The sequence below is a fragment of the Ceratotherium simum genome, chromosome 4 (genome assembly GCF_057802395.1).
Source record: "Ceratotherium simum simum isolate JZ-2026a chromosome 4, ASM5780239v1, whole genome shotgun sequence".
In the NCBI taxonomy this organism is placed as follows: Eukaryota; Metazoa; Chordata; class Mammalia; order Perissodactyla; family Rhinocerotidae; genus Ceratotherium; species Ceratotherium simum.
The window spans coordinates 34884055-34910236 of NC_141903.1; the positions used below are offsets into that span (position 1 = coordinate 34884055).

A 26182-nucleotide genomic window follows, 5' to 3' on the forward strand; every position below is an offset into this window, starting at 1 on the left:
AACTTAGAATACCTAGAAAGAGGGAGCCACACAGCTTTTTCTATCAAGTTTCTTAGCAATATATAAATATCTGTTTTCCAAGTCTATTGTAAAATGCCGTGTCCTACTTCTAGAAATGATGAGGACTCTGCGTCCCACCAGCTCCGAGGGCTCCAGCCCCAGATCCTTGGCGATTCGCCACGTAATAGCCTTTCTCCAGCTCCGCAGGCACGTAGTAGTGGATCTGCCGGCCTCAGGCCTCCCCCGCGTCTCCAGGCGAGTGAAGAGCAGGGTGCAGAGAGGCGCCTTGGCAGAGCCGCCATTCCTGTCCCAGAGACGATTAAGGGTTTTCTGATCAAAAGCAGCCACCATTGTCATGTAAAAACCCCCAAGTAGTCTGTTTGTCTTCCCTGTTTTATACCTCTGTTTCTGTAGATTGACCTTTTGACTCCAGGGTCGTTCAACTGGGAGCATTTCCCATTTTGTTTTGCCCAGTAAGAAATGGGGCAGGTAGGAGGGTCTGACCGAATAGAAAAGCATTTCTTTCTCCGCCAAGTGAATAGCGGCGCTTAGAGTCTCTGGCCGTAATTGCAAGAATTTATCGAATAGCTTTCAATTGCTGTATATATAATTCATTAAAAGTGTTTAGTGTGCGGGCGCTGGGATCGCGGGCCAGGCCGGGCGGGCGGCGGCTGAGCGCAGTTCCGGGGCCCGGGGCTGGGCGCGGCCGGCCGCAGAGGGGCTGGTGGGCCGGCGCGAGGCCGCCGGCCGGGGGTTATTTCAGTGCGCGGGGGGGGGGGGGCGGCGGCCGCGGCCCGACGTGAGGTTAAGCGGCTTCTTCCGCCAGGGAGTGAGAGCCAAGAGCAGGAGGCGGGACTTGAGAAGCCCGCCCTAAGCTCCAGAGAGCTGTCTTCCACCGAGACCAGCCGGAGAGTGGGCGAACATGAAGTCCAATCCCGCCATCCAAGCCGCCATCGACCTCACAGCGGGGGCCCTCGGGGGCACAGTGTGTGTCCTGACCGGGCAGCCCTTCGACACCCTGAAAGTGAAGATGCAGACGTTCCCCGCGCTGTACAAGGGCCTCACCGACTGCTGCCTGAAGACGTACTCCCAAGTGGGTTTTCGGGGCTTCTACAAGGGGACCGGCCCAGCACTGATTGCCTTTGTCGCCCAGAACTCTGTCCTCTTCATGTGCTACGGCTTCTGCCAACAGTTTGTTAGGAAAGTGGTTGGATTGGACAAGCAGGAAAAACTGAGTGATCTGCAGACTGCAGCCGCCGGTTCCTTCGCCTCTGCGTTTGCTGCGCTGGCCCTGTGCCCCACTGAGCTTGTGAAATGCCGGCTACAGGCCATGCACGAAATGGAGATGTCAGGGAAGATAGCGAAAAGCCATAATACAGTTTGGTCCGTCGTGAAGAGTATCCTTAGAAAGGATGGCCTCTTGGGCTTCTACCACGGACTCTCGAGCACTCTACTTCAAGAAGTACCGGGCTATTTCTTCTTCTTCGGTGGCTATGAACTGAGCCGATCGTTTTTTGCCTCAGGGAGATCAAAAGACGAACTAGGCCCTGTCCCTTTGATGCTAAGTGGTGGAATTGCTGGAATTTGCCTTTGGGTTGTCATATACCCAGTGGACTGTATCAAATCCAGAATTCAGGTTCTTTCCATGTCTGGAAAACAGGCAGGATTTATCGGAACTCTTTTAAGTGTTGTGAAAAATGAAGGAATAGCAGCCTTATATTCTGGACTGAAAGCTACTATGATTCGAGCATTCCCTGCCAATGCGGCACTGTTTTTGGCTTATGAATACAGCAGGAAGATGATGATGAGCCAGTTTGAAGCATACTGAAGTGTCTTGGTGAACCTGGGTTCAAGTACTTGCATTTGAGGACTATAGTTTATCTCAGGGTTTCATGGAGTACTGGACCAAGGTGGAATTATTTTTTACTTCATGGGAATTTTGTTTTTGTCTTCCCTTCTTCTACCCTAAATCTTAAACTTTACAGAAGAACCTCTATTTCATATCATATAATTTCTGCCGGTAGTGGTATTGACATAGAAAAGTTGCTGCTCTTGTGTTTGGTGGGACATACAGAGTGAGCAGGTGGCCCTATGTGCCTAATCTGAAAGGCTAGAGATAGTTATATCATGGCTTTTGCATAAACCTGTACTTGTACATGCAGTTTGGTTGGTTATGTGTTATGCGTGAAACACAGTTTGGTTCCATGGTTAATCTCAGATCACCAGAAAAACAGAGTTAACCATGATTCATGAAGATGGTTATGAATGATTGCTTAACCCATTCAAGATGTAGGGCCTCTTTAAAACTCTGCCTAACGTGTGTACTGTACCAGGCAATTAAAGTGTTTTTAAAAGTTTTCGTGTAGTGCTTGAAAACCAGAATACCCATCTAGATTTTTAAAAGGAGAATATACCTGCTTACTGGTGTGGCTTCCACATTCTTGAGTTTAAGTTTCAAAGTAGGCATCCTGGATTTTACCAACATGCTCTGCTGTTAAAATGGTGCCATTTATTTTCAAAATGGGATCATATTCTGCTATCTTCATTAGGTGTGGTCTAGAGCTTCAGACCTTTGGGAAGTAGTATGGCCTTCATCTGTACCAACTTCCCTTCTTTTCCTCTCCCCAAGAGCTTCCCTTCTGCTGGGCTTTAGGTTGAGGAATGGGGTGAGGGGAGGGGGCTATGCTGCTGTGCTTTGGTGAAGATCCATGTAGCTGACAACAGTTCTTGGCTTCCAGTCTTCCAGGGAGTTCTGTTGGCTCAATTAGGGGTTGTTGATCCACTTTGGATCATTCACTGTCCTCTCTGCCTCCCTCGGTCAGAAACCCTTCCAGGAAACAGAGAGTGCCAAAGCCAAGAGAAGCTTTTGTTCCCTGTTTGGTGATCAAGTGACAGTACTCATGGATGAAGTCCTTTCCTCTCAGACAGAACTAGACAGAAGTTAGTGCTTGCACTCCACAGTGAGTAATGATAGGGCTGACCCATCCTGAAGTTTACCTTGGGGTCCATAACTCCTTGCCATGCTTTAACAGTGTTGGAACTTTCTAATTTTTGTACTGGCCATCAGTGAATTTTAATGATGACTACATATGTGGTGTGACTTTATAAAGCAATGAAACGTTAAGAAAAACAATTTTATTAAATTATACCATATGTATGTATATACGAACGGCCAAAAAACAAAAACAAAAAACTAAAGTTCATCTGATCCCCACAGACTTGGTGATGAGCACCTATAGCCTATGGTGTTAGAGGGTCGTTCTTGTCACTGCCAAAGTAAGCCTCATCGTTTCTTGCTGCTCCAAGACCAGCAGAGTCTCTCTCAATAAGAATTGTTCTTAAGCAGCCTGTAAAGCGGAAAGCAAGCAGGCTACCAGTATTAATAATAGTCCACACCATGTTTATCTATTGCTGTCCGCAAAATGTAAATCTTGTGTGGAATCTCTTTAGCTTTCTTCTATCTGTGAAGCCTCAGTTGCAACTTCAGCCATCGTGCCAGAAGCATAGGGTCAGGGAAACAAGATGTTGACAAGTGGGGGCTACGGTAGACATTTGGGGAGGGGATGCTCAGTGTTGTGCTTGGTGTACTCAAGAGCCAGGGCTGGTCTTCCATTTGCTGTTTCTTTAAAAGAAAACCATTTTCCTACTTTACTTTTAAGTTATTTATATATTTAAGTTATATATCCCATACTGAAATGGTCAGAAGCTACTTATTGGGGTGTCATCCAAGCAGGCCTTGATTACAGCAAAGAGAGGACAGGACTGGCTTCCAGCAGGAAGTGGACCACTTCAGAGTCCACGCGCCCCCTGCCCAGCCCCTGTGCTCATCTCAGCCCTGTTGTCAGCAGACCTTTTCACATGTTGTCCATTAAAGGTTTAACTAAATATTTTTAATGGAAATAGTTTGAGTCAAGTAAGAGTGAGTGGGTGTGAGAAATGGGAACCTAACTCAGGAGAATTTTTTCCCACTCTATTTGCTTAATTCATGGTTAGATATTTGGGAACAATTTGTACTATTTCAGATCTGTACTCCGGACAAAAATATAGATCTTGAAATATTGTGTTTAAAGAAATTTGAGTGTTCTATCATTAAATTATTTACCTAAATAAAAATATTTAACTCACACCATTTACAATGTACTGTATTGAGCTCTGGGTGCTCAGACATTAATATTTGGCTTCTCTTCTCAAGGATCTGATGGTCTAGATGTTTGTTTTACAGTTAGAAGAGTGATATTCTAGGATAAAATTTAGAACAAAAAAGTAGAATCCAAATTATGTATGTGTGTGTGAGTGTGTATATAAAATCAGTGGTGGAATCTTTGAATTTAAGGAACTATCTCTTTCCCTTGTGTTTTTGTTTTTGTATTGTGGTTTCTTTGTATTCTTTAAATTAGTGCCATGGTATTTTTCTTCCCCCCCCTCCCCGGCTTTATTGAAATATAATTGACAAATAACATTGTATAAGTTTAAGGCATAAAATGTTATAATTTGATATACATATATATTGTGAAATGATTACCACAATAAGGTGAGTTACCACATCCATCCCCTCAGAGTTACCGTGTATTTATTTTGTGTATGTGGTGAGATGGTATTTATTTCTAAGATTTGAATTGGTCAAATCCATTTTTCTGATGCCTAGCCTTATTTTAAATTTCACTTCCACGTAGCATAATTTACCCTTCAACTTTGAAAAATCTTTTCTGATATTTATTACATCCTTTGCTCTATGGTCAGGGCCAGATGGTCTGCATGCTACAGTGATATTGTAGCTAGAAATTCAGTCTCAGTCCTAGCTTTCATGGAATACCAAGCTGTTGCAGTTGCTATGTATATGTGACATCTCATAAGGATCATATCTGGCAATGAAGTATCAAACCTGCCCATTTTCTTGAATTGAACAAGAAAATGTCCCCAAGTTGCTGAACTTGGATGAAAAGTAGGTTCTTTTTCTTCTGGCCCAAAGCTCTAAGGAGGGGTGATAATTATTTCCAGGAAGCTGTTATGTACATAAAAGAGTCACAGGAGATTTTTTGCTCAAGGCCAGAAAGTATCCCTCTGTCTAGAGCTTGCATTTACAATTTGAGCACCATCTGAGCTTTAAGATCCCTGTTTTTTTTTTTTTTTCTTTTACATCTTTTTTTTATTGATGTTTTAATAGTTTTTAACATTGTAAAATTTTGGGTTGTACATTTTTGTTTGTCCATCACCATATATATGACTCCCTTCACCCCTTGTGCCCACCCCCCACCCCCATTGCCCCTGGTAACCACAATACAGTTTTCTCTGTCCGTGAGTTGGTTTATATTCCACATATGAGTGAGATCATACAGTGTTTGTCTTTCTCCTTCTGGCTGACTACTCTTAACATAATACCCTCCAGGCCCATCCATGTTGTTGCAAATGGGACGATTTTGTCTTTTTTTTATGGCTGAGTAGTATTCCATTGTATATGTATACCACATCTTCTTGATCCAATCATCAGTCGAGGGACACTTAGGTTGCTTCCACTTCTTGGCTATGGTGGATAATGCTGCAATGAACATAGGGGTGCCTAAGCCTCTTTGGATTGTTAATTTCAGGTTCGTTGGATAGATTCCCAGTAGTGGGATGGCTGGATCATAGGGCATCTCTATTTTTAATTCTTTGAGGAATCTCCATACCGTTTTCCACAGAGGCTGCACCAGTTTGCATTCCCACCAGCTGTGTATGAGGGTTCCTGTTTCTCCACATCCTCTCCAACATTTGTTGTTTTTTGTCTTGGTTATAGCCATTCTAACAGGCGTGAGGTGATATTTTAGTGTTGTTTTGATTTGCATTTCTCTGATGATTAATGATGTTGAACATCTTTTCATGTGCCTATTGGCCATCTGTATATCTTCTTTGGAGAAGTGTCTGTTCATTTCCTCTGCCCATTTTTTGATCAGGTTGTTTGTTTTTTTATTGTTCAGTTGTGTGAGTTCTTTATATATTACGGAGATCAACCCCTTGTCAGATGTATGTTTTGCAAATATTCTCTCCCAGCTGGTGGGTTGTCTGTTCATCTTGATTCTGGTTTCTTTTGTCTTGTAGAAGCTCTTTAATTTGATAAAGTCCCACTTGTTTATTTTTTCTTTAGTTTCCCTAGTCTGGGTAGGCATGTCATCTGAAAAGATTCCTTTATGACCAATGTCAAATAGTGTGTTGCCTATATTTTCTTCTATGAGTTTTATAGTTTCAGGTCTCACCTTCAGGTCTTTGATCCATTTTGAGTTAATTTTTGTGAATGGCGATAGCAGATGGTCTACTTTCATTCTTTTGCATGTGGCTGTCCAGTTTTCCCAACACCATTTGTTGAAGAGACTTTCCTTTCTCCATTGTATGTTCTTAGCTCCTTTGTCAAAAATTAGCTGTCCGTATGTGTGGTTTTATTTCTGGGCTTTCAATTCTGTTCCATTGATCTGTGTGTCTGTTTTTGTACCAGTACCATGCTGTTTTGATTACTATTGCTTTGTAGTATGTTTTGAAGTTAGGAATTGTGATGCCTCCTGCTTTGTTCTTTTTTCTTAGGATTGCTTTAGCTATTCAGGGTCTTTTGTTGCCCCATATGAATTTTAGTATTCTTTTTTCTATTTCCATGAAGAATGTCATTGGGATTCTGATTGGGATTGCATTGAATCTATAGATTGCTTTAGGTAATATAGACATTTTAACTATGTTTATTCTTCCAGTCCACGTGCATGGGATATCTTTCCCTTTCTTTATGTCATCATCGATTTCTTTCAATAATGTCTTGTAGTTCTCATTGTATAGGTCATTCACCTCCTTGGTAAGATTTATTCCTAGGTATTTTATTCTTTTTGATGCAATTGTAAATGGTATTATCTTTTTGAGCTCTCTTTCTGTTAGTTCATTATTAGCATACAGAAATGCAACTGATTTTTGTAGATTGATTCTGTACCCTGCAACTTTGCTGTAGTTGTTGATTATTTCTAATAGTTTTCCAATGGATTCTTTAGGGTTTTCTATATATAAAATCATGTCATCTGCAAATAGTGAGAGTTTCACTTCTTCGTTACCTATTTGGATTCCTTTTATTCCTTTTTCTTGCCTAGTTGCTCTAGCCAAAACCTCCAGTATTATGTTGAACAGGAGTGGTGAGAGTGGGCAGCCCTGCCTCATTCCTGTTCTCAGAGGAATGGCTTTCAGTCTTTCCCCGTTGAGTATGATGTTGGCTGTGGGTTTGTCATAAATAGCCTTTATTATGTTGAGGTACTTTCCTTCTATTCCCATTTTGTTGAGAGTTTTTATCATAAATGGATGTTGTATCTTGTCAAATGCCTTCTCTGCGTCTGTTGAGAAGACCATGTGGTTTTTATTCTTTGTTTTGTTGATGTGATGTATCACGTTGATTGATTTGCGGATGTTGAACCATCCCTGCGTCCCTGGTATAAATCCCACTTGATCGTGGTGTATGATTTTTTTTAATGTATTGCTGTATTCGGTTTGCCAAGATTTTGTTGAGCCTACCTGCATTTACAATTTGAGCACCATCTGAGCTTTGAGATCCCTGTTTTTAAAGTCTGTAACTCTTTGGTTCTCTGGTCTCTCCAGATTCACATGGAATGGCCCAGAAGTCTTCTCTGAGAACCTTTTCAGAAAGTAAATTATTTCAGTGTTGGAACTATCATCCAAGTCTGTGACCTGCCTTGTGAGCTCCACTGTCCAGTGTTCTCAGCTCCCTTCTAATGCCAGCACTTAAATAATGGCTCCTTGTCAATGATATTTATAAGGAATCCTAGGATCTTCCTGTGTGCCGACCTCTTCAAGGTTGGTGGTGGTAGTCAGTACTGATGCTCTGTTCATTGCATTAGGCTTAATGGCTTTTTCACAACCAGTTCAGAACATTTGGTATTACTGGCTTTAGTCTGCACCTTGAGAGGAAAAATTTCCCAGGAAAGTAAGTAGTTTCCATCAGAAAACTGATGTCTCTTAACAATCCTGCACGTTCTGCGGGTGAAAAAAACAAGTCCCCAGAAAGAGTATTATTTCCTCCAGATAATTGTGTATATAGTGAGTATTCTACTCCAGTCTGAAGAAGTTTCACTGGGTCCTCCTCAGCAACCTGGACTCTTACCACACATTAACCAGGGCATCTTTCCACATACCTTCTTTGCTCGTTGATTTACATGTAAATGGCTCTTCTGTGCATTCGCAGGAAAGGCTCCTTTCTGCCTTTGGAGAAATGGCAGAGGGCTCTTCTCTAGCCGGCGCTCGGGGTTCTAGATCTAGGTTCTTGGAGATACTGCTCACAAAAAGCCTTCTCCGTCCCCTCGGCATCAGACAGGGGAATCTTCTCGGACTCAGGCGCCCATTTGGTCACAAAGAGGTCGCAGAGCAGGGGTAGTCTTCAGTTCTGACTCTGGAGGCAGCCGCGGCACCATTAGTGTCTTCTATAGTGGATTATGAGATTTTACCACACACTATTCTTTATTTTCCTGTTCTCTGCTTCTGTTTTTGTGCTTGCCTCGCCACTTCCCTTTGCCATCTGGAGTCATAGCTGATGCGCGTCAGGAGCCTTGTTCTACTTCAAAGCATTGTTCCTCCAGATTGATTCTGTTCCGTTGCTGGAGCAGGACCAGGCGGGAAGTCTCCTGGGTTTTGGGGCTTTGGCTCCTTGAGAGAAGGTCTAAAGGCTTGGGTGAGGTTAAACATTTTTGGCAAGAATATCGCATTGGTGATTCTGTGTGCTTTTATTCTATCACATAGCTGTTTTGGGGTTTTTTTTTTTTTTTTTTAAATCCTGTTGGACCTCAGGTTCACAGAATTGATTTATGATAAACTGTCATCATCAGTCCATACTTGACCTGCTTTGTTTTTTTACTTCCCTATCCAATATCATCTATCTATTTATCTATATAGGTATTTATCTATCTACATAGTGATAAGAATCCATGAACACAGCACCTCCCCCAAATGCCAGGGCCTTGGTAATAGTCTCCATCTAACAATATATATGGTCCCACATACTTCTCCCCACCTCCACCAAATGAAGATGATCATCATCCTGAATTCTATGGGAATCATTCTTTGCTCTTCTGAATATACTTTTATTGTATTATATACTACTTCTCCCCCTGGCCCCATATATTTTTCATCTAGTTGTTTTAAATTTTATAGTAAGGGTAAAATACTGTATGTAATACTTTGGTACTTATTTTTTCCATTTAATATTTATTGTTAAAATCCAATAACCTTGTGTTACTGCAGTTCATTTATTTTTGACTGTCATAGAATATTCCATTTTGTGAATATACCACACTTTATTCATTCAGTTGGTGGGCATATCGTTGTTTCCTGATTTTTGCTCTTGTGCACACTGTCAATATAAATATTCTTATATATACCTCCTGATGAAAATGTGCAAGAGTTTCTCCGGGGTATATAACTAGGAATAGAAATTCTGGAACTCTCAAGTATTTATCCAGGAGTAATTGTTAAATTTAATAGATAGTGCCCAACTATTTTCCAAAGTAGTTACACTGATTTTCACATTCACTTGCAATATATAAGCCTTGGAGCTCTTGTATCTGCATCCTTTCCAACATTTGGTATTGTCAAGCTTTTAAATTTTTGTCAAAAAACTGTGGGTAAAAAAATCTACCTTATCCTGTTTTTGATCTGTATTTCTCTGATTACAGCAAAAAAAAATCTCTTCATGTGTCTACTGGTTTTATGTGTTTCTTCTGTGAAATGTCTGTTCATGTCTTTTACCATTTTTCTATTTTTTTTGTTTACATTGGTTTTGTAGGAGTTATTTATATATTCTATATTAATTCTTTGTCAGTGTGTATATTGTGAGTATATTCTCCTGGTTTGTACCTTTTCACATTTTTTTAAATTGAGGTATAATTGACATATAACATTAATTTCAGACGTACAACATAATTATTTGATATTTGTGTATATTGTGAAATGATAACCAAAATAAATATGGTTAACATCCATCACCACACATAGTTACAATTTTTTTCTTGTGATGAGAACTTTTTAAGATGTACTCTCTTAGAAAAGATGCTCAACATCACCTCACATCTGTTAGAATGGCTATTCTCAGAAAGACAAGAAATAACAAGTGTTGGGGAGGATGTAGAGAAAAGGGAACCCTTGTGCACTGGTGGTAGAAATGTAAACTGGTGCAGCCACTATGGAAAACAGTATGGAGGTTCCTCAAAAAATTAGAAATAGAACTACCATGTGATCCAGCAATTCCACTTCTGGGTGTTTATCCAAAGAAAGACAAAAACACTAATTTGAAAAGATATCTGCACCCCCATGTTCATTGAAGTATTATTTACAATAGCCAAGACATGGAAACAACCCAAGTGTCCATCAATGGATGAATGGATAAAGAAGATGTGGTATATATATACAATGGAATACTATTCAGTCATAAAAAAGAATAGAATCTTACCATTTGTGACAACATGGATGGACTTTGAGGGCGTTATGCTAAGTGAAATAAGTCAGACAAAGCAAGATAAATAGGTATGATCTCACTTATACGTGGAATCTAAAAAACAAAACAAATAAACAAACAAAACAAAACACAACCAAGCTCATAGATATAGAAAACACATTGGTGGTTGCTAGAAGGGAGAGGTAGGGGGTGGATGAAATGGGTGAAGGGGGTCAAAAGGTACAAACTTCCATTATAAAATAAATAAGTCATAGGAATGTAAAGTACAGCATGATGACAATAGTTCATAATACTGTATTGCGTATTTGAAAGTTGCTAAGAGAGTAAATCTTAAAAGTCTTCATCACACACAAAAAATGATCTACTCTCTTAGCAACTTTCAAATATACAATATAGCATTATTAACTATAGTCACTAGGCTGTACATTACATGCCCAGGACTTATCCCTTTCACATCTTTAAGATGTCTTTTGATGAATCAAAGTCCTTGATTTTAATAGTCAAATTTATTAATTCTTTATTCTATGGTCAGTGTCTTTTTAAAGAAATTATTTCTATCTCCAAAGTCCAAAATATATTTACCTATATTTTCCACTAAGAGCTTTAAAGGTTTTTTTTGACCTTTAAATCTTAAATCCAGTCTGAGTTGATTTTTAAATTAAGACCCAGTGTAATCTTTTCCTGTATGGATAACCATTTTTAACTGAACATTTTATGTTTTGTCCATTGATCTATGTTATGGACTAAATATTTGTGCCCCTCTACCAAATTCATATATTGAAGCCCTAACCCTCAATGTGATGGCATTAAGAGATGGGGCCTTTGGGAGGTAACTAGGTTTAGATGAGGTCATGAGGGTGGAGCTCCCATGATGAGATTAGTGCCTTTATAAAAAGAAGAGACTCGAGAGCGTCCCTCTGCAGTGTGAGGATACAGTGAGAACTCTGAAATCTGTAAGCCAGGAGGAAGGCCCTCACCAAGAACCCAATCTGCTGGCACCTTGATCTTGGACTTCCCAGCCTCCAGAATTGTGAGAAATAAATGTCTGTTGTTTAAGCCACCAGTCTGTGGTATTTTGTTAGAGTAGCCTGAGCGTGGAACGTTTGACTTGCCATCTCTCTAATATTCAAATGTTCCATATATATGTAAGTCTCTTTTTGAGCTCTCTAATCTATTACATCTGTCAAATTTGCTGTCTATGCACCAATACCAGACTATCTTGATTAATATAGCTTTATAACAAGTCTTAATAATTAGTAGGGCAAGTTTTTTCTTTCTGCTCTTTTTTCTTAAGAAATTTCCTAGCTTTCGTTGACATTCTATTATTTAATTTGAATTTTAGAGTAATGTTGTAATTTTAAAGTAACGTTGTCTTAGAAGAGAACTGATAGCTTTAAAATTTTGAATCTTCCAATTCATGAACATCATATATTACTCCATTTATAACTCATCTTAATGTCTCTTTGTAAAGTCATATAATTTCCCCATAGAGGTCTTACATTTTGTTGGTTAGACTTATTCCCAGCTACTTGATTTTCTTATAATTGTAAACTGTATCTTTATTTAAGTCAATTTCTTCGCCTTTTTTTCTGTTCTATGGAAGTGTTTATATAAGATTGGAATTATTTCTTCCTTGAATTTTTGGTATTACCCATGGACAACTGGTCCTGAACCAGATAATGGTTATCATATCCTTCAGTTTTTTCTAATCTTGATGAATCAGTTTAATTTATATTTCTAGGAATTTGTCTATTCCAATTAAATTTTTTACTTCTTGGCGCAGACGTGTGCATAATATTTTATCATGACCTTCTTATTGTCTCTGTCTACAATATTTGAGTCACTATTCCCCTTTTAATTCCTGGTATTGGTTATTTGTGCCTTCCCTCTAGTTTTCTTGTACATTGCCAGAGATTTGTCAATTTTATTAATACTTCAAAGAATCAACTTTCAGGTATTTTGAGTGTCTCTCTTGGATATTTGTTTATTATTTCTTTAATTTCTTCTCTTAATCATTTTCTTCCTTGTCCTCTTTTGGATTTATTGTCTCTTGTTGTTCTCATTCTTGAGAAGGATGGTTAACTCATTAATCTTTAGCCTTTCTCTTTTTCTAACATATTTATTCAAGGCTATTAACTTTTATCTAAGTACTGCTTAATTGCATCCTACATGTTTTGTTATGATCTACCAAAATAGTTTAGTTTAAAATAGCTTTTAATTTTAGTGTGATGCTTTCTTTGACCCATAGGTTATTTAGAACTGAATTTTTAAATTTCCAAACATATGGGATACTCTAATCATTTTTTTGTTATTGATTTCTAGCTTAATTTCATTGTGGTCAGATAATATGCTGTATAATTTCTATCTTTAGCTATTTGTTGACACTTTTTTTACACACAATATGGTCAATTTTTATAAATTATGAAGAAAATAATATGCATTCTATATTTGCTGAATTTGATGTTCTATATACATCTAGTAGTTAGTTCTCTTGTCTCTAATATAATAATTGTATTCTTCCAGGTGCTGAACCAACCAGACAATTCATTTGCCCCTGCTCCGTTTTCTATGGATGTCTATCCTTCAGGCCACTTCTCTTTCCGTTAAAAATGGATGACAAGTGTGCTGCTTACAGCTCTGCTTATGTGGAAGATTCCCTTTCACCGCTGTCCTTTAGGGCCACCCTTGAGTAGGCCTGCACTTCAGGAGTTAAGCATTTTTGGCTTGCACCAACCATCTGTGAACTTGGGCCAAGATCTTTTCTCCTCTGCAATTGGTCATAGGGAGTCTTCCTGTGAGATCGTAGGTGTGAATTGAGAGAGACTTTGGTGCAATACAGGTAGGTGAAATAGGAGTCCAGGTCACCTGTTCATGAAATTCCTTCTGGACCTGCTAGGAGCCAATTCTGATTTTACTATTTCTATTATATAAAGGATTGCTCCTACACCTACCCAGCCTTGTGATGGTGGCATAATCATTTGGTGTCCCATAGTCAGCCACTAGGGCTCAGGAGCATAATAGGATCTATTTATAAACATAGAGAAGTTATCTGCTGTAGAAGGCAAGGGTCTGCATTGTAAGATTTGCTCTGTAATTCTCCTATTGTGGCTTGCCAGAAGTTCCACACAGCATTCTTATCCACAATGAGCATTTCTAGCAATATCAGATTGGCTAGATCACATCAGATTGGCTAGTATCATAGCCTGGACCTGCTGCATACCTTTCTCTTACTCCAGGCCCTGCTCAAACCTGGCAGCATTTTGAGTTCCAAAAATGGTATGTGCTGCCTCTAAAGTCCAAAGAGGTCCCCAAGGACAGATCCTCTTTCTTAGTGGCAAGAGATGTAAGAGATAGCTTGTGTTTTACCTCAGAGGGGATTTCCTGGCATTCCTCAGACCCCTAGAATCATTACTGGTGTGGCAGGCCCCTGAATCTTTCTGGGGCTAATCTTTTACTCTTTGACATGCCTATGTCCTGCCAGGCCATTGAGAATTCTTGCCCTTTACTGTTCACTAGGTCCAATTGTCATGATGTCACCAATACAGTGGTCTAGTGTTATGTTCTGCAGAATGTTCAACGTTGAGGTCTTTGTGGAGTATGTTACAAAAGAAAGCGAAAGATTTAACATAGCTCTGGGGTAAGACAGTGAATGTGTTCTGCTGCCTTGTAATGAGAATATGAGCTGCTTTTGGTTTTATTCACTGATGGAGTTTAAGACGAATGCATTCACCAGAAAAATAGCCACCTACCAAGTGCCAAAGGTTATATTGACCTATTCCAGTAAAGATACCACATCTGGCACGGCAGCTGCAAGTGGGGTTACCACTTGGTTAAGTATGTTGCAGTCCATTGACATCACTATGATCCATCTAGTTTTTGCAGGGGGTGAACAGGTGAATTAAATGGGGATATGATGAGTACTATTACTTCAGCATACTTTAAGTTTTAGGAGGTAGTGTTAATTTCTAAAATTCCTCTCAGGGTGCAGTATTACTTATGATTTACTATCTTGGCTCAGGCAAGGAAAATTTCGGGGTTTCCACTATAATGTCTCTTACTCTACCCGTCAAGGAACAAATGAAAGAGTCTGACGTCAGTTTCCGAAGACCATCCTCAGGTTTGGTGCTTCACTAGAAGGACTCACAGGACTCAGCATATAGTCATACTCGTGGCTATGATTTATCGCAGTAAAAGGATACAAAGGAAAACTAGTAAAGGGAAAAGGTGCATCGGACAAAGTCTGGAAGAAACTAGATATAAGTTTCCAAAAGTCCTCTCCCATTGGAGGCACATAGAATGTGCTTAATTCCTCCAGCGTCAAGTTGTAACAACATGTATGAAGAGTTATCTACAGGGAAGCTGGCCTAAACCTAACAATCTAGGGATTTTCTTGGGTGCTGGTCATGTGGATATCCTCTGCCTAGCATGTAGCAAAATTCCAGACTCCCAGAAGGAAAGCAAGTATTCAGCATAAACCACGTCGTTTATATATACAGTTTAGGCGCAGTACACCACCCTTATCAGTTATGAAATGATGGGAACACTCCCCAAATCCAAGTCCCAGATACCAATGAAGGGCCTTGCAGGTGGGACTTTCTTTCTTTCTTTTTTTTTTTTTTGTGAGGAAGACTGGCCCTGAGCTAACATCTATTGCCAATCCTCCTCCCCCTTTTTTTTTCCCCTCTTTCTCCCCAAAGCCCCAGTAGATAGCTGTATGTTATAGTTGCACATCCTGCTAGTTGCTGTATGTGGGACACCGCCTCAGCATGGCCGGAGAAGCGGTGCGTAGGTGCGCACCCGGGATCCGAACCCAGGCCGCCAGCAGCAGAGCGCGCGCACTTAACTGCTAAGCCATGGGGCCGGCCCCCAGGACTTTCTAAGGATAGTAGTCTCAGGCCTGCTCTGGTAACTGCACAGTCCACCTACTTGGCCTTTGGCCAAGGTGTCTTTACAAGATTACTATCAGTAGGGCCCCACACAGCAGGGTGAGCAACTTGCAATACTAGCCTTGGTTATGCTTTTCGTGGATCCTAGATCTGGCCAGTTAAAACAAATCCCACCAAAACGGTCTATCATAGAAAGTTAGGTGATTTTCTGCTTAAGTTTTTGTATTAACCTTCTTATCTGGCCCAAGGCATCAACTCAGGCACAGCACAACTCTGGCCAGTGAGTTGAAGCTGACCCAAATGCCTTGTAGGGCTGAGGTAGTGTCATGATAGTCAGAGTACACACAGAAGAAATATAATGCCAGAGGGCACACATGGTTCCTCTGGAAACAAAGAGTTTACAATTATTAGGGCACCCCAAGCAGGATATACATTAGTAGGCAGTACAGGTTAACAAGGACTCTAAGATGGCCTCCGACTATGGGGCCTCCTGCCCCAGGATTCTCAGTTCAGTGCAAAGAATTTAGTTCAGTCCTTGGTTTAAGACGGACTGCCTAAGCCAGTCAGTTCCAAACAGTTTTGCTTGTCCATGATATCAGTTCATCCACCTCAGGTGTGTGGACGACATCTGGAAGTGTTCTGCATGGAAAGTGCAGGAGCTGGGGCCATCCTCTGCTGTCTCACAGTCAGCACTGTCAGGTGTGATTGTGTGCTCAGCTGTCCACTTGAATTCAGAGTGCTCACAGCAGCTTGGGAAGACAACACGGGGAGTTCTCCTTCAAGAAAAGAGGGAAGCTTCCAGAAACAGTTCTGAAAAACAAAGATCATTAATGTCTCCCCACTCCCTGTGCCTCCCCAGGTACTGGATATGTTTTCTCCATCATTATAAAATCATTGTGTCCCATTCAGCAATTGTAACTTTATATTTTTTAAATCATTCCCTATTCTTATTCAGATCTTTTGTCTGGAAGTGTTGTATGCAAGAGGGACAAAAGCATTTTCACAGAAAAACATTTTTATACAATTTAACCAGAAAGTCATTGCACGTTAAGGAATTGGTCATGATGATATCCTGAATTTTCAAAGATTTTCAAAATGAATTTACAGAGATCAATCTCTTTCTGAGGACTGTTGCATTTAACAATCAAATTGCCTTAATAAGATGTGTGTACCAGGGAAAAGATAAGGGAAATAGAGTCAGGCTATCAGTCCACTGATGCAAATTGCAACCAATCTAGAAATCTGAACACAAGTCAACAGCAGTGGAACATCCCCCAGTGGGGGGTCCAGAGTCTGATCTGTCAGGAGTGGGTGGAGGGGCCACAGTTGCTCTAATGTGCCTTCCCCCAACATGCAGATTCCCACAGTAATCACAAGGTAGGAATGTGACCAGTCTCTGTATATCTCTCTATATCAGAAATATAGAGCCAAGCAGTACCTTGATTTCAGATGGCCCCATCAGAGAATAAGCCCTTTCCTGTGGGCATCTGTAAATGACCCAGATGGTCAAGCCAGCATCCATGATGTTTTCACTGCTTAGGGCCCCGCAAAGCGGTGTCCTAACTCTGCAACCGTTGCAGAATCTGTGTTCCCTTTATTGAGCCTGTGCCCGCTCTCAGTTTAGCACAGCTCATGCTGAGACTGAAATGGTCCATAGAAGATAGTGTCAGATTTTAGCTTAGAGTCAGGTCCAGGCAATTAGGATCTGTGAATTCAGAATTCCAAGAAAGCCAGTGGTAAGGGATAGTGGGAACACTCCCCAAATCCACGTTCTCAGATAACAGCCAAGGGCCAGCCTTGCAAGCAGGGCTTTGTAAGGATGGCAGTAATAGGCTTGCTTGTTAACTCTTCTACACAGGGCTCTTCCAGCTGATAAGTACAGCTATCCCAATTATATACCCAGGGACCTTGTAAATAATCACATGGTAAGTCTGTGGATGCTTTGGACCCACTTTGAGATGGATTTAGGCCTAAATTCCATTCATCTCTTGATCTCTATAGGACTCCACTCTAACTGGAGGACCACTATGATGTTTTAAGCCACCTCGTATCAGAGGTAGCTCAGGAACTATATTTCACCTTCCTTGAGAATTCTGGACAATTTACTTTCCCAAGTGTAGTTACCCAGGCAAATGGCTGCAGATCTCTTTAGGAAAATACAGAAGGAACACTTAGAGTCTTTAGTGGCGTTGCCCTTCCTTAAAGAGAGTCATCTTCCCCTTGTAACAGTGGGCTCTGATGCTGTGACCTGATTTATATCTAAAAACAAGGTAAGGGACTGCAATTGTCCATTGCAACAGCCGTATACCAGCTCCCAAATATTTTTATTAACAAGTCAAGCAACTTTCTATTTGGCTATCTATCTTTCTTATTCCCAGGAACACCATGATTTATTAGGTGTGGTTACAAATTCCTATGTGTCAAAATACCTTGATCGCCATGGTGGTCTTGCTGCTACTACAGTAGTTAAATCTAGTATCATTTTGTGAGGCACTTGCCTTATGAAGTTGTTTTATGATTTCTAGGAAAGGTGATACTGTTTTCCTCTGGCAAGTAGTAAGAGTCTGCTTATGTTGGCCTGGAAGATTCAGGAGAATCGAGGGGTTTAAGATTCCCATGTTCATTTATCTAAGTATTCCCAACTGGACTTTGACTTTGACATAGGACACCTGTAGAGGCTGTGCATTTAGTCTCCTTTGCCATTCTGCCACATTTTCTGTTAGACCTTGGGCCTAATTTTCAACGGTCTGTCTCATAGTTTCAACTAAATCTCAGAAATGTGTAGAAAGATTAATACGTTATGACTGATTTGAATCTATTTCAGAATTTCAAAATTGGTTTATCATTCAAAAAATCAATTAATGCAGGGGCCGGCCCGGTGGCGCAAGCGGTTAAGTGCGCACGCTCCGCTGCGGCGGCCCGGGGTTCGCTGGTGCGGATCCCGGGCGCGCACCGACGCACTGCTTGGCAAGCCATGCTGTGGCGGCATCTCATATAAAGTGGAGGAAGATGGGCACAGATGTTAGCCCAGGCCCGTCTTCCTCAGCACAAAAAGAGGAGAATTGGCGGATGTTAGCACAGGGCTGATCTCCTCACAAAAAAAAAAAAAAAAAAAAAAAAAAATCAATTAATGCAATTAACTGTTAAGAATATTAAGATACCGAGCTGGCCCCGTGGTTTAGCTGTTAAGTGCGCGTGCTCCGCTGCTGGCGGCCCAGGTTCAGATCCCGGGCGCGCACCGACGCAGCGCTTCTCTGGCCGTGCTGAGGCCATGTCCCACATACAGCAACTAGAAGGATGTGCAACTATGACATACAACTATCCACTGGGGCTTTGGGGAGAAAAAAAGGAGGAGGATTTGCAATAGATGTTAGCTCAGAGCTGGTCTTCCTCAGCAAAAAGAAGGGGATTAGCATGGATGTTAGCTCGGGGCTGATCTTCCTCACAAAAAAAAAAAAAAAGAATATTAAGATATCAGAATAAAGAAGAAAAATCATAAAGTCATCTTAACAGATGCAGAAAACGCACTTGTTAAAATTCAATGTACTTTCATGGTAAAAACTAGCATTTAAAAAGAACTTCCATAATTTGCTAAAAGGTAACTATAAAAAACCTAGAGTAAATGTCATACTAATGGTGAGGGTTGAGAGCTTTTTCTGGCCGGCCCAGTTGCGCAGCAGTTAAGTGCGCGTGCTCGGCTTTGGCGGCCCAAGGGTTTGCAGGTTTGGATCCCGGGTATACACTGATGCACTGCTTGTCAAACCATGCTGTGGCAGCGTCCCATATAAAGTGGAGGAAGATGGGCATGGATGTTAGCCCAGGGCTGATCTTCCTCAGCAAAAAAAGAGAGGAGGATTGGCATTGGATGTTAGCTCAGGGCTGATCTTCCTCACACAGAAAAAAAGAGAGCTTTTTCTTCAATATCAAGAACTTGGCAGGGCCAGCCTGGTGATGTAGTGGTTAAGTTTGCGCATTTCGCTCCCACGGCCCAGGGTTCGTGGTTTCAGATCCCAGGCACGAACCTATGTACTGCTCATCAAGCCATGCTGTGGCAGCATCCCACGTATAAAATTGAAGAAGATGGGCGTGGATGTTAGCCCAGGGCCAGTCTTCCTTTGCTGAGGAAGACTGGCCCTGGGCTAACATCCATGCTAACATCCATGCCAACATCCATGCCCATCTTCCTCCACTTTATATGGGACGCCTCAACAGCATGGCCTGACAAGCGGTGCATCAGTGTGCGCCCGGGATCCAAACCCCAGGCCGCCAAAGTGGAGTGCACGCACTTAACCACTACACCACCAGGCTAGCCCCACAGTTCTACTTTTTATGTAACTTATTTCATTATTAAAAATCTGTATCTTGTTTTGAAGTTCAGAGATAACTTTCTTTCACAGATTCTTCCCAAGAATTACTGGAGTATTGTCTAATAAAATGTATCTGTCAGATCTAAATGAAGAGATAACATGAGGACTAGTTCCTTTGTCGGTTATTGTTTCTGTAACTTTGATTTTATCTCAGAGGATAGATAGAACTGACTTCTCACCATTGATTTTCTTGAAATCAAACCTGGAGTCAAGAGAGTTTTGAAACTTCTTTTGGGGGCTTTCATTGAGGAGCTGCCTACCTATTTTTCCAGCTCTGAGTTAGAACTATGCCACTCAGCCTTTTGCTAAGGGATATAATCAAGTTACTGTTAGAAATAAGAAAGAGGTGAATAGACTGTTTAGACTTAAGGATAAATATTCTATCAATTTGTTTGTAGTGAATTGAAGTCCAGATAATTTCTGTGTAAAGTCTTTGAGGAAATAGGCTCAGATCTGGGCATTGCCTTAAGCAGAAATTCTGAATTTCTACTCAAGGGGACAGCTGCAAGCCAATAAGAAGAGGACCCAATCCTTACGTATAAAGACTCAGTAAGGTGGAAGCCCTGACTGAAAGGTGAACTTGGTTTGATTATCTTCTTCCCCTGAGTGTATAGAGGTCTCCTGAGTGAACTCCAAGTTCAGTCAGGGTGAACCTAGGCTGAAAAGTATAAATAATCCATGTTTAAATTAAAGTGTGGAGGCTAGGAAATGCCTTGAACGTTGGCATATTTAATGTGAAAGTAAAGGCTATAGGTTCTTAATGAAAATATATTCATCATGCATAATTTGGGACAAGATTTTGCATCCTGTGTATCCTCAAGGCTCACAGGAGATAGATGCTGCAATCCCCATGAAATTTTAATTTTAATCAGACTGAAGATATAAGAACGTGCTTGCAGAAACATTGATTGAAGAGTCTTAGGGACTCTCAAGGTAATCAAAAAGTACTACATGTTCAAGTTTTTAAGGGAAAAAGGTGGCCAAATCTATCTCCAAAGAACTTTTTTATATACTCATACTCATCTAGCAAAAAATTAGGAGTCTGATCAAGAGATGGCAGAAGATGTTATAGAACCTAAAATTAAGTTAATTACACTTTTAAGCTTCTTATCTGTGTTGGTTCTGTTTGTCATTTTAAACTATAGAACATTTGAATATGCATAAATCTATACTTACAGACAAGGATTTGAGTCTTCTAAAAAAGCTATGACGTTTGAGTTCTGTTTTAAAAGGAAGTTTAATTTGGTCTCAAAGAATGTATTGTAGGGGAGGAAAAATCTCTTTTTCCTTTACACTTCTAAGTTCTCAGCTGGGACCCCTGTAACAAAAGACATATTAACAAGAAAGTATACAGATTTATTTAAGATAAGTTTTCTGTGACACAGGAGCCTTCATATGGAAATGACACCCCGAGGAAACAGTTAAACCTGAGTGTTTTTATATTAGGCTTAATGAAGAATGGAAAGTCGTGGAAAAATATGACAGGACAAAAGGTATGAGGTAAGTGCAGTAAACTGGGGGAAGCTTAGCCAGGCCTGTTCATTCTGATTCCTCTCCATGTCCCTTTGTTTTCAGAGATTAGAATGTACCTTTCCTCCAGGTCTAGGGGGATCCCCTCTCACCAGAGTGTTTCATGACCTGCTTCAGGGAAAGTCCAGAAAGTCCTTCCTGCACATGCCATTTTTCAAATTCCTTTAGTTTAAAGTATTCAATATGCCAAGGTACCATATTTTGGGGTAATGTATCCTGAACCCCATCAGTATGTTTGGAAAAGGTACACTCCAGCAGCCAACTAATTAAAGCCATTTTAAATTAAATGGTTAGTTAAAAAAATAAACCTTGTGTTCATGAAAGATATAAAGAAAGTTATTTTAAAACTTCTATTTGGAAGAATGCATGTTTTTGCATGAGAAACTAAAATGTAATACATTTATCTATTTAAAGATAAATCTCTATAAGCATTAAAGCTAAGATGCTATTATGAGTTAAACTGTTTATCTAACAATTTTATTTTTCAGTAATTTCATATAGGTGGTGCTGGTGGAGGCACTGAGGGCACGAAGGCAAATCCATATCCAGAATAAATGTCTGCATCTGTGAAGTCAAATCACTGCCTCGACCATGAGTCCAGTGTAATTAATCTGAGTCCAGTCTAGTGGCTGGCTATCTCCCTAAGGTGTGGATTTTGGCAATGGTCTCTGCTGATAACAGATTGGCACACGGCAGTGGTGGTGGTAACCACATTAGCCTTGATGAAAAAATGTTCATTTTGTTGAACCTATGCATAATGTCCTTCCCTCCTGCCATGGCCACTTTCTACATGGCTGTCTTGACGTGAGTACAGCTATGTTTGGCCGTTCCATTAACCTATAGCCACCAGCACACAAAGAAATATAAAGCTGCTTTCTGTGTGGTGGGAACTGGCCTTTTTCCCAGGAACTGGCCTTTCTCCCACTGAGATAGTTGCAATTTGTAAGAATTGCAAGGTCCTTTGGGTGTCACAGCCTGGGGCAGACTGGCCATCTGTGCTGGGCTAGGACGATAACCAGGGAAAACAATGCACATACACAACTGCCAGGCTGGGACGATAGCCAGGAGGCTCAGTACACGTATGCCACTGATAACCATTTGTGCATGGGAACATTGAATGCTTGCTCTGTAAAATCTGTAACTGCTTATATGACCTGCTGGAAACCGAGGCCTGGTGAGAGTCTCACCTGTGGAGGGACGCCCTGCCCAGGACCTCTGATGATTGGATTCCCACCCAGCCGTGTCAACTGAAGGGACTCTCCTGGCAGTGGGGCGTGGATGTTGTGAGTAACCGATCTGATGTGTTCTCTTTTTGGTCAACCCAGTGTTTCTCTTTCTGGTTGATTTGTGTCATTTCCCTTCAGTCGATCTGGTGTTTCTCTTTCCGATCGAGCTGGTGTTTTTCCCTCTTATTTTTTGACCTATTCGGATCTGTTTGTGGACTATCGCCTTTACTATCCTCTATATAATAAAATATACCTTCAGTCCATTTGTTTGGAGTGAAAAGTTTCTTTTATGTCTCTGATCGAATCCCTGAACCTCTCATAACAATGGCCCAGCAAATACTGGTATGGTTGGGAAAGGGACTATTTGATAGTTTATGGATTAAATGATTTAATTTTTATAAAGTGCTAAGAACTATGCCTGGCACATAGTAAGCATTATGTAAGGGTTTGTAAAATAAAAATCCCCATAATTGACCTTCTTTTCTATCTCAGTATTAAAATCCACATCTGCAATGTTGAACATTTAGTAAGCATTCATATGAGGCACATATATCCACATACTCTGCCCCATTCTGAGAGAGTTCCATAAACACGTCTCTTACCCACTGTGATATTGTTACTTATAATAAGAAATATATATTTGGTCCTGTCCACGGTTTCTGGCACAGAGCTCCTAAAACCGTTGGAATTTCCTAAACGATAAGAGCAGTCAAGATGTCTTTTATTATGTTAATGAGGTGACTTTTGGACTGCACCTAAGGATGGCTGGGGGGTGGGGTGGGAGGGAGAGGCATTAATTGCCAGGAGAACCAACGATGTGATTAGAGGGTTGAAACTTTCAGTCCCACACCCTGACCTCTGCGGCGGAGCCGGGGGCTGGAGATTGAGTTCGATCACCAGTGGCCAAATTTAATCAATCATGCCTATGTAATGAAGCATCCATAAAAACCCAAAATGATGGTGTTCAGAGAGCTTCCACATTGGTGAATGCTTGGAGATTTGGGAGAGTGGCCCACTCAGAGAGAGCATGGAAGCACCAAGCCCTTTCCCCATACCTTGCCCTATGCATCTCTTCCATCTGGCTGTTCCTGAGTCATTTCCTTTTATAATAAAATGGTAGTCTAGTAAGCAAAATGTTTCTCTGTGCCACTCTAACAAATTGATCAAACCCAAGGAGGAGGTTGTGGGAACCTCTGATTTATAGCCAGTCAAAAGTACAGTTAACAACCTGGGTTTGCAACTAGCATCTGAAGGAGAGGGAGCAATCTTGTATGACTGAGCCCTCAACCTGTGGAATCTCCAGGTGGACAGTGTTAGAATTGAGTTGAATTGTAGGACACCCAGCTGGTACTGGAGCATTGCTTGTTGGAGGTGTGGGGAACCCCTACCCACATTGAAATTGTGCCCTCAGAACACAAAAGGAGTAGGTGTCAGTGAAGTGGGATTTGCTAGATGGGCCCTGGCTCATGGAAACATGTCATTTGGGAAGAGAAAGGAAGAAAGGGTGGGGATGAAGAAGTTTGATTTCTGGGTGACCACGTGGTCATCCATGGCATGGAGCAGCAGCTGTGCTGCAATCAATTACTAAAGGTGAAAGTTACCACTGGAATTTAGAGATGGATCCAACTCTGGAGAGTTGGTTCACTGGATGCATAAGGAAATGCAAACTAATAAGAAAAAGGCAAAATATTTAATTCCTTGGTTATTGTTATCTGCAATAGCTAAACTAAAAGTAAAAGAGAATGCTGGATCAGATATTGATGCTGGACCATCCTCAGATTTCAGTGAGTCTGAGCTTGGGCCACTAGCCTCAAAGCCACTCCTCAAGGTAAGAATTGTGCAGGGACAACAGAAAGTACCTCTAAGACCTCTGGTCACCAGAAAGGTAGTCAACATGGAGGAAGGACAAAACCAAGAGACTATTGAAACCAGGGGGTATAGTGTGAAGGAATTGTTTCATTTTGTGGATTGATATCATCAGCTGAAACCAGTAAACAGTTATCCATTGATAATTAGGTAGCTAGTAACTAAAGTTTTTTTCTTTTTTGCAATTACTGATTATAGCTTTTAGTTGTTCACCCGCCCATTGTTAACTGTGCTGTTTAGGCAATATGCTAGCTGACTCCCACTAGGTTCCTATAGATAACATCTCCCTGGTGCCTGGGTTACCATGGTAATGGATGTTTGAGCTGTTTTTCAGGAATTACGACCCCCTTGTCCAGTTCAGGCTGGTTTAGACCACCAACCCATCAACTGGGCCTGTGCAGATGCCCAATAAATGACCATTCCACGTCAAGAGGCTAAAAACTCCACCCTCAGATCATGCTAATGCTACCATTTTGTGAACATGCATCCTATGAAGAGGCATGAAGTTTGACTACATTTGTGCAGATCATCAATTACCTCACCTTTCCTCACCTCCAATCGTCTATCTCCACACTTCAGACCACCTTGCCCACTACCCCATAAATATCCCTGAGTCCCCATTATTGGGAAGGTGGATTTGAGACTCATTCACCTGCTTTGTCTCTTGGCTGCCTTGTGATTAAAACCCTCTCTCTGCTGCAATCTCATCATCTCAGTGTTTGGCTTTCTGAGCAACAGGCAAAAACGAACCTGGTTCGCTAACACAGCTTCCTGAAGAACCTTTACTGAAATGGATTGTGAGAGTAACTAATTCAGGGGCTATGTCTTTGGTTTTGAATGCTGCAGAATGGAAGAGCATGTTTGGGTTGATACAGGACCCATAGCTCACTATGGAACAATCACAGGGGGCCATATGTGATCCAGACATACAGGAGGATATTCTTGAGGGAATAGCCAGCCTGGTGGACTGGATAAAAGCCACTGTAAGATCTGTTTACCCTGAGAAGGGGAACTGTTTGTCTCCCTCTGTGAATGTCAAGTGGAACACCCCAGGTGAAGCAGCTGGATATGCTTCATCCACAAGCCATGTAGGACTAGCTTTAAGATGACCAAGACATTTACTCACTGAATATGCCCATTACCCAGGTCATGGTAAATTCTGTAGTTAAGGGGGTCCCTTTCACATGGGCATACCATAGAACTTATTGTTGCAAAACCAAAAAACAGTTTGGGAAGACTTATCAAATTTGCTGTCTCAGCTTCCCCTTATGGATCTTACAGATGCTAATAAAAACATTAGGTTAATTAACAAGAGAATGAGGAGAAGCCGGGGGAGAGATAATAGTCTCTTCCCAAAGAGGTGGAAATTTTTGTATTGTTATTAAGGAATAAAGTGAATATTGGTAGAAGCGAAACAAAGAGGAAACAGAAAGGGGAGAGTCACAGGACTTGTTCCAGCAGGATGGAAATCTTTAGATGGTTATTAAAAAATGGGATGAATAGAGGCGGGCCCAGTGGCGCAAGAGGTTAAGTGCTCGTGCTCCGCTGCGGTGGCCCAGGGTTCCCAGGTTTGGATCCCGGGTGCGCACCAATGCATCACTTGTCAAGTGATGCTGTGGCAGCATCCCCTATAAAGTAGAGGAAGATGGGCACGGATGTTAGCTCAGGGCCAATCTTCCTCAGCAAAAAAAAAAAAGAGGAGGATTGGCATCAGATGTTAGCTCAGGGCTGATCTTCCTCACAAAACAAAAACAAACAAAAAAATGGGATGAATAAACCTGACACTGATGGTGTTAAAACAAAGGTTTAAATACAGCACTACTGAAGGTTGGATGGGCCAAAGGG

General features: G+C 41.1%; 1 protein-coding gene across 1 annotated transcript; it reads left to right on the top strand.

Moving 5' to 3' along the window:
* The first annotated feature begins 830 nt into the window (after positions 1-830).
* On the top strand, positions 831-5107 carry LOC101387504 (mitochondrial ornithine transporter 2). Its single transcript, XM_004420065.3, has one exon. The coding sequence runs from the start codon at positions 923-925 to the stop codon at positions 1826-1828; it is 906 nt and encodes a 301-aa protein (XP_004420122.1). The 5' UTR covers positions 831-922; the 3' UTR covers positions 1829-5107.
* Positions 5108-26182: the final 21075 nt, after the last annotated feature.

Bases quoted from the DNA above. Each gene is read 5' to 3' on its own strand.
- LOC101387504 (XM_004420065.3), top strand. From the start codon at position 923: ATGAAGTCCAATCCCGCCATCCAAGCCGCCATCGACCTCACAGCGGGG.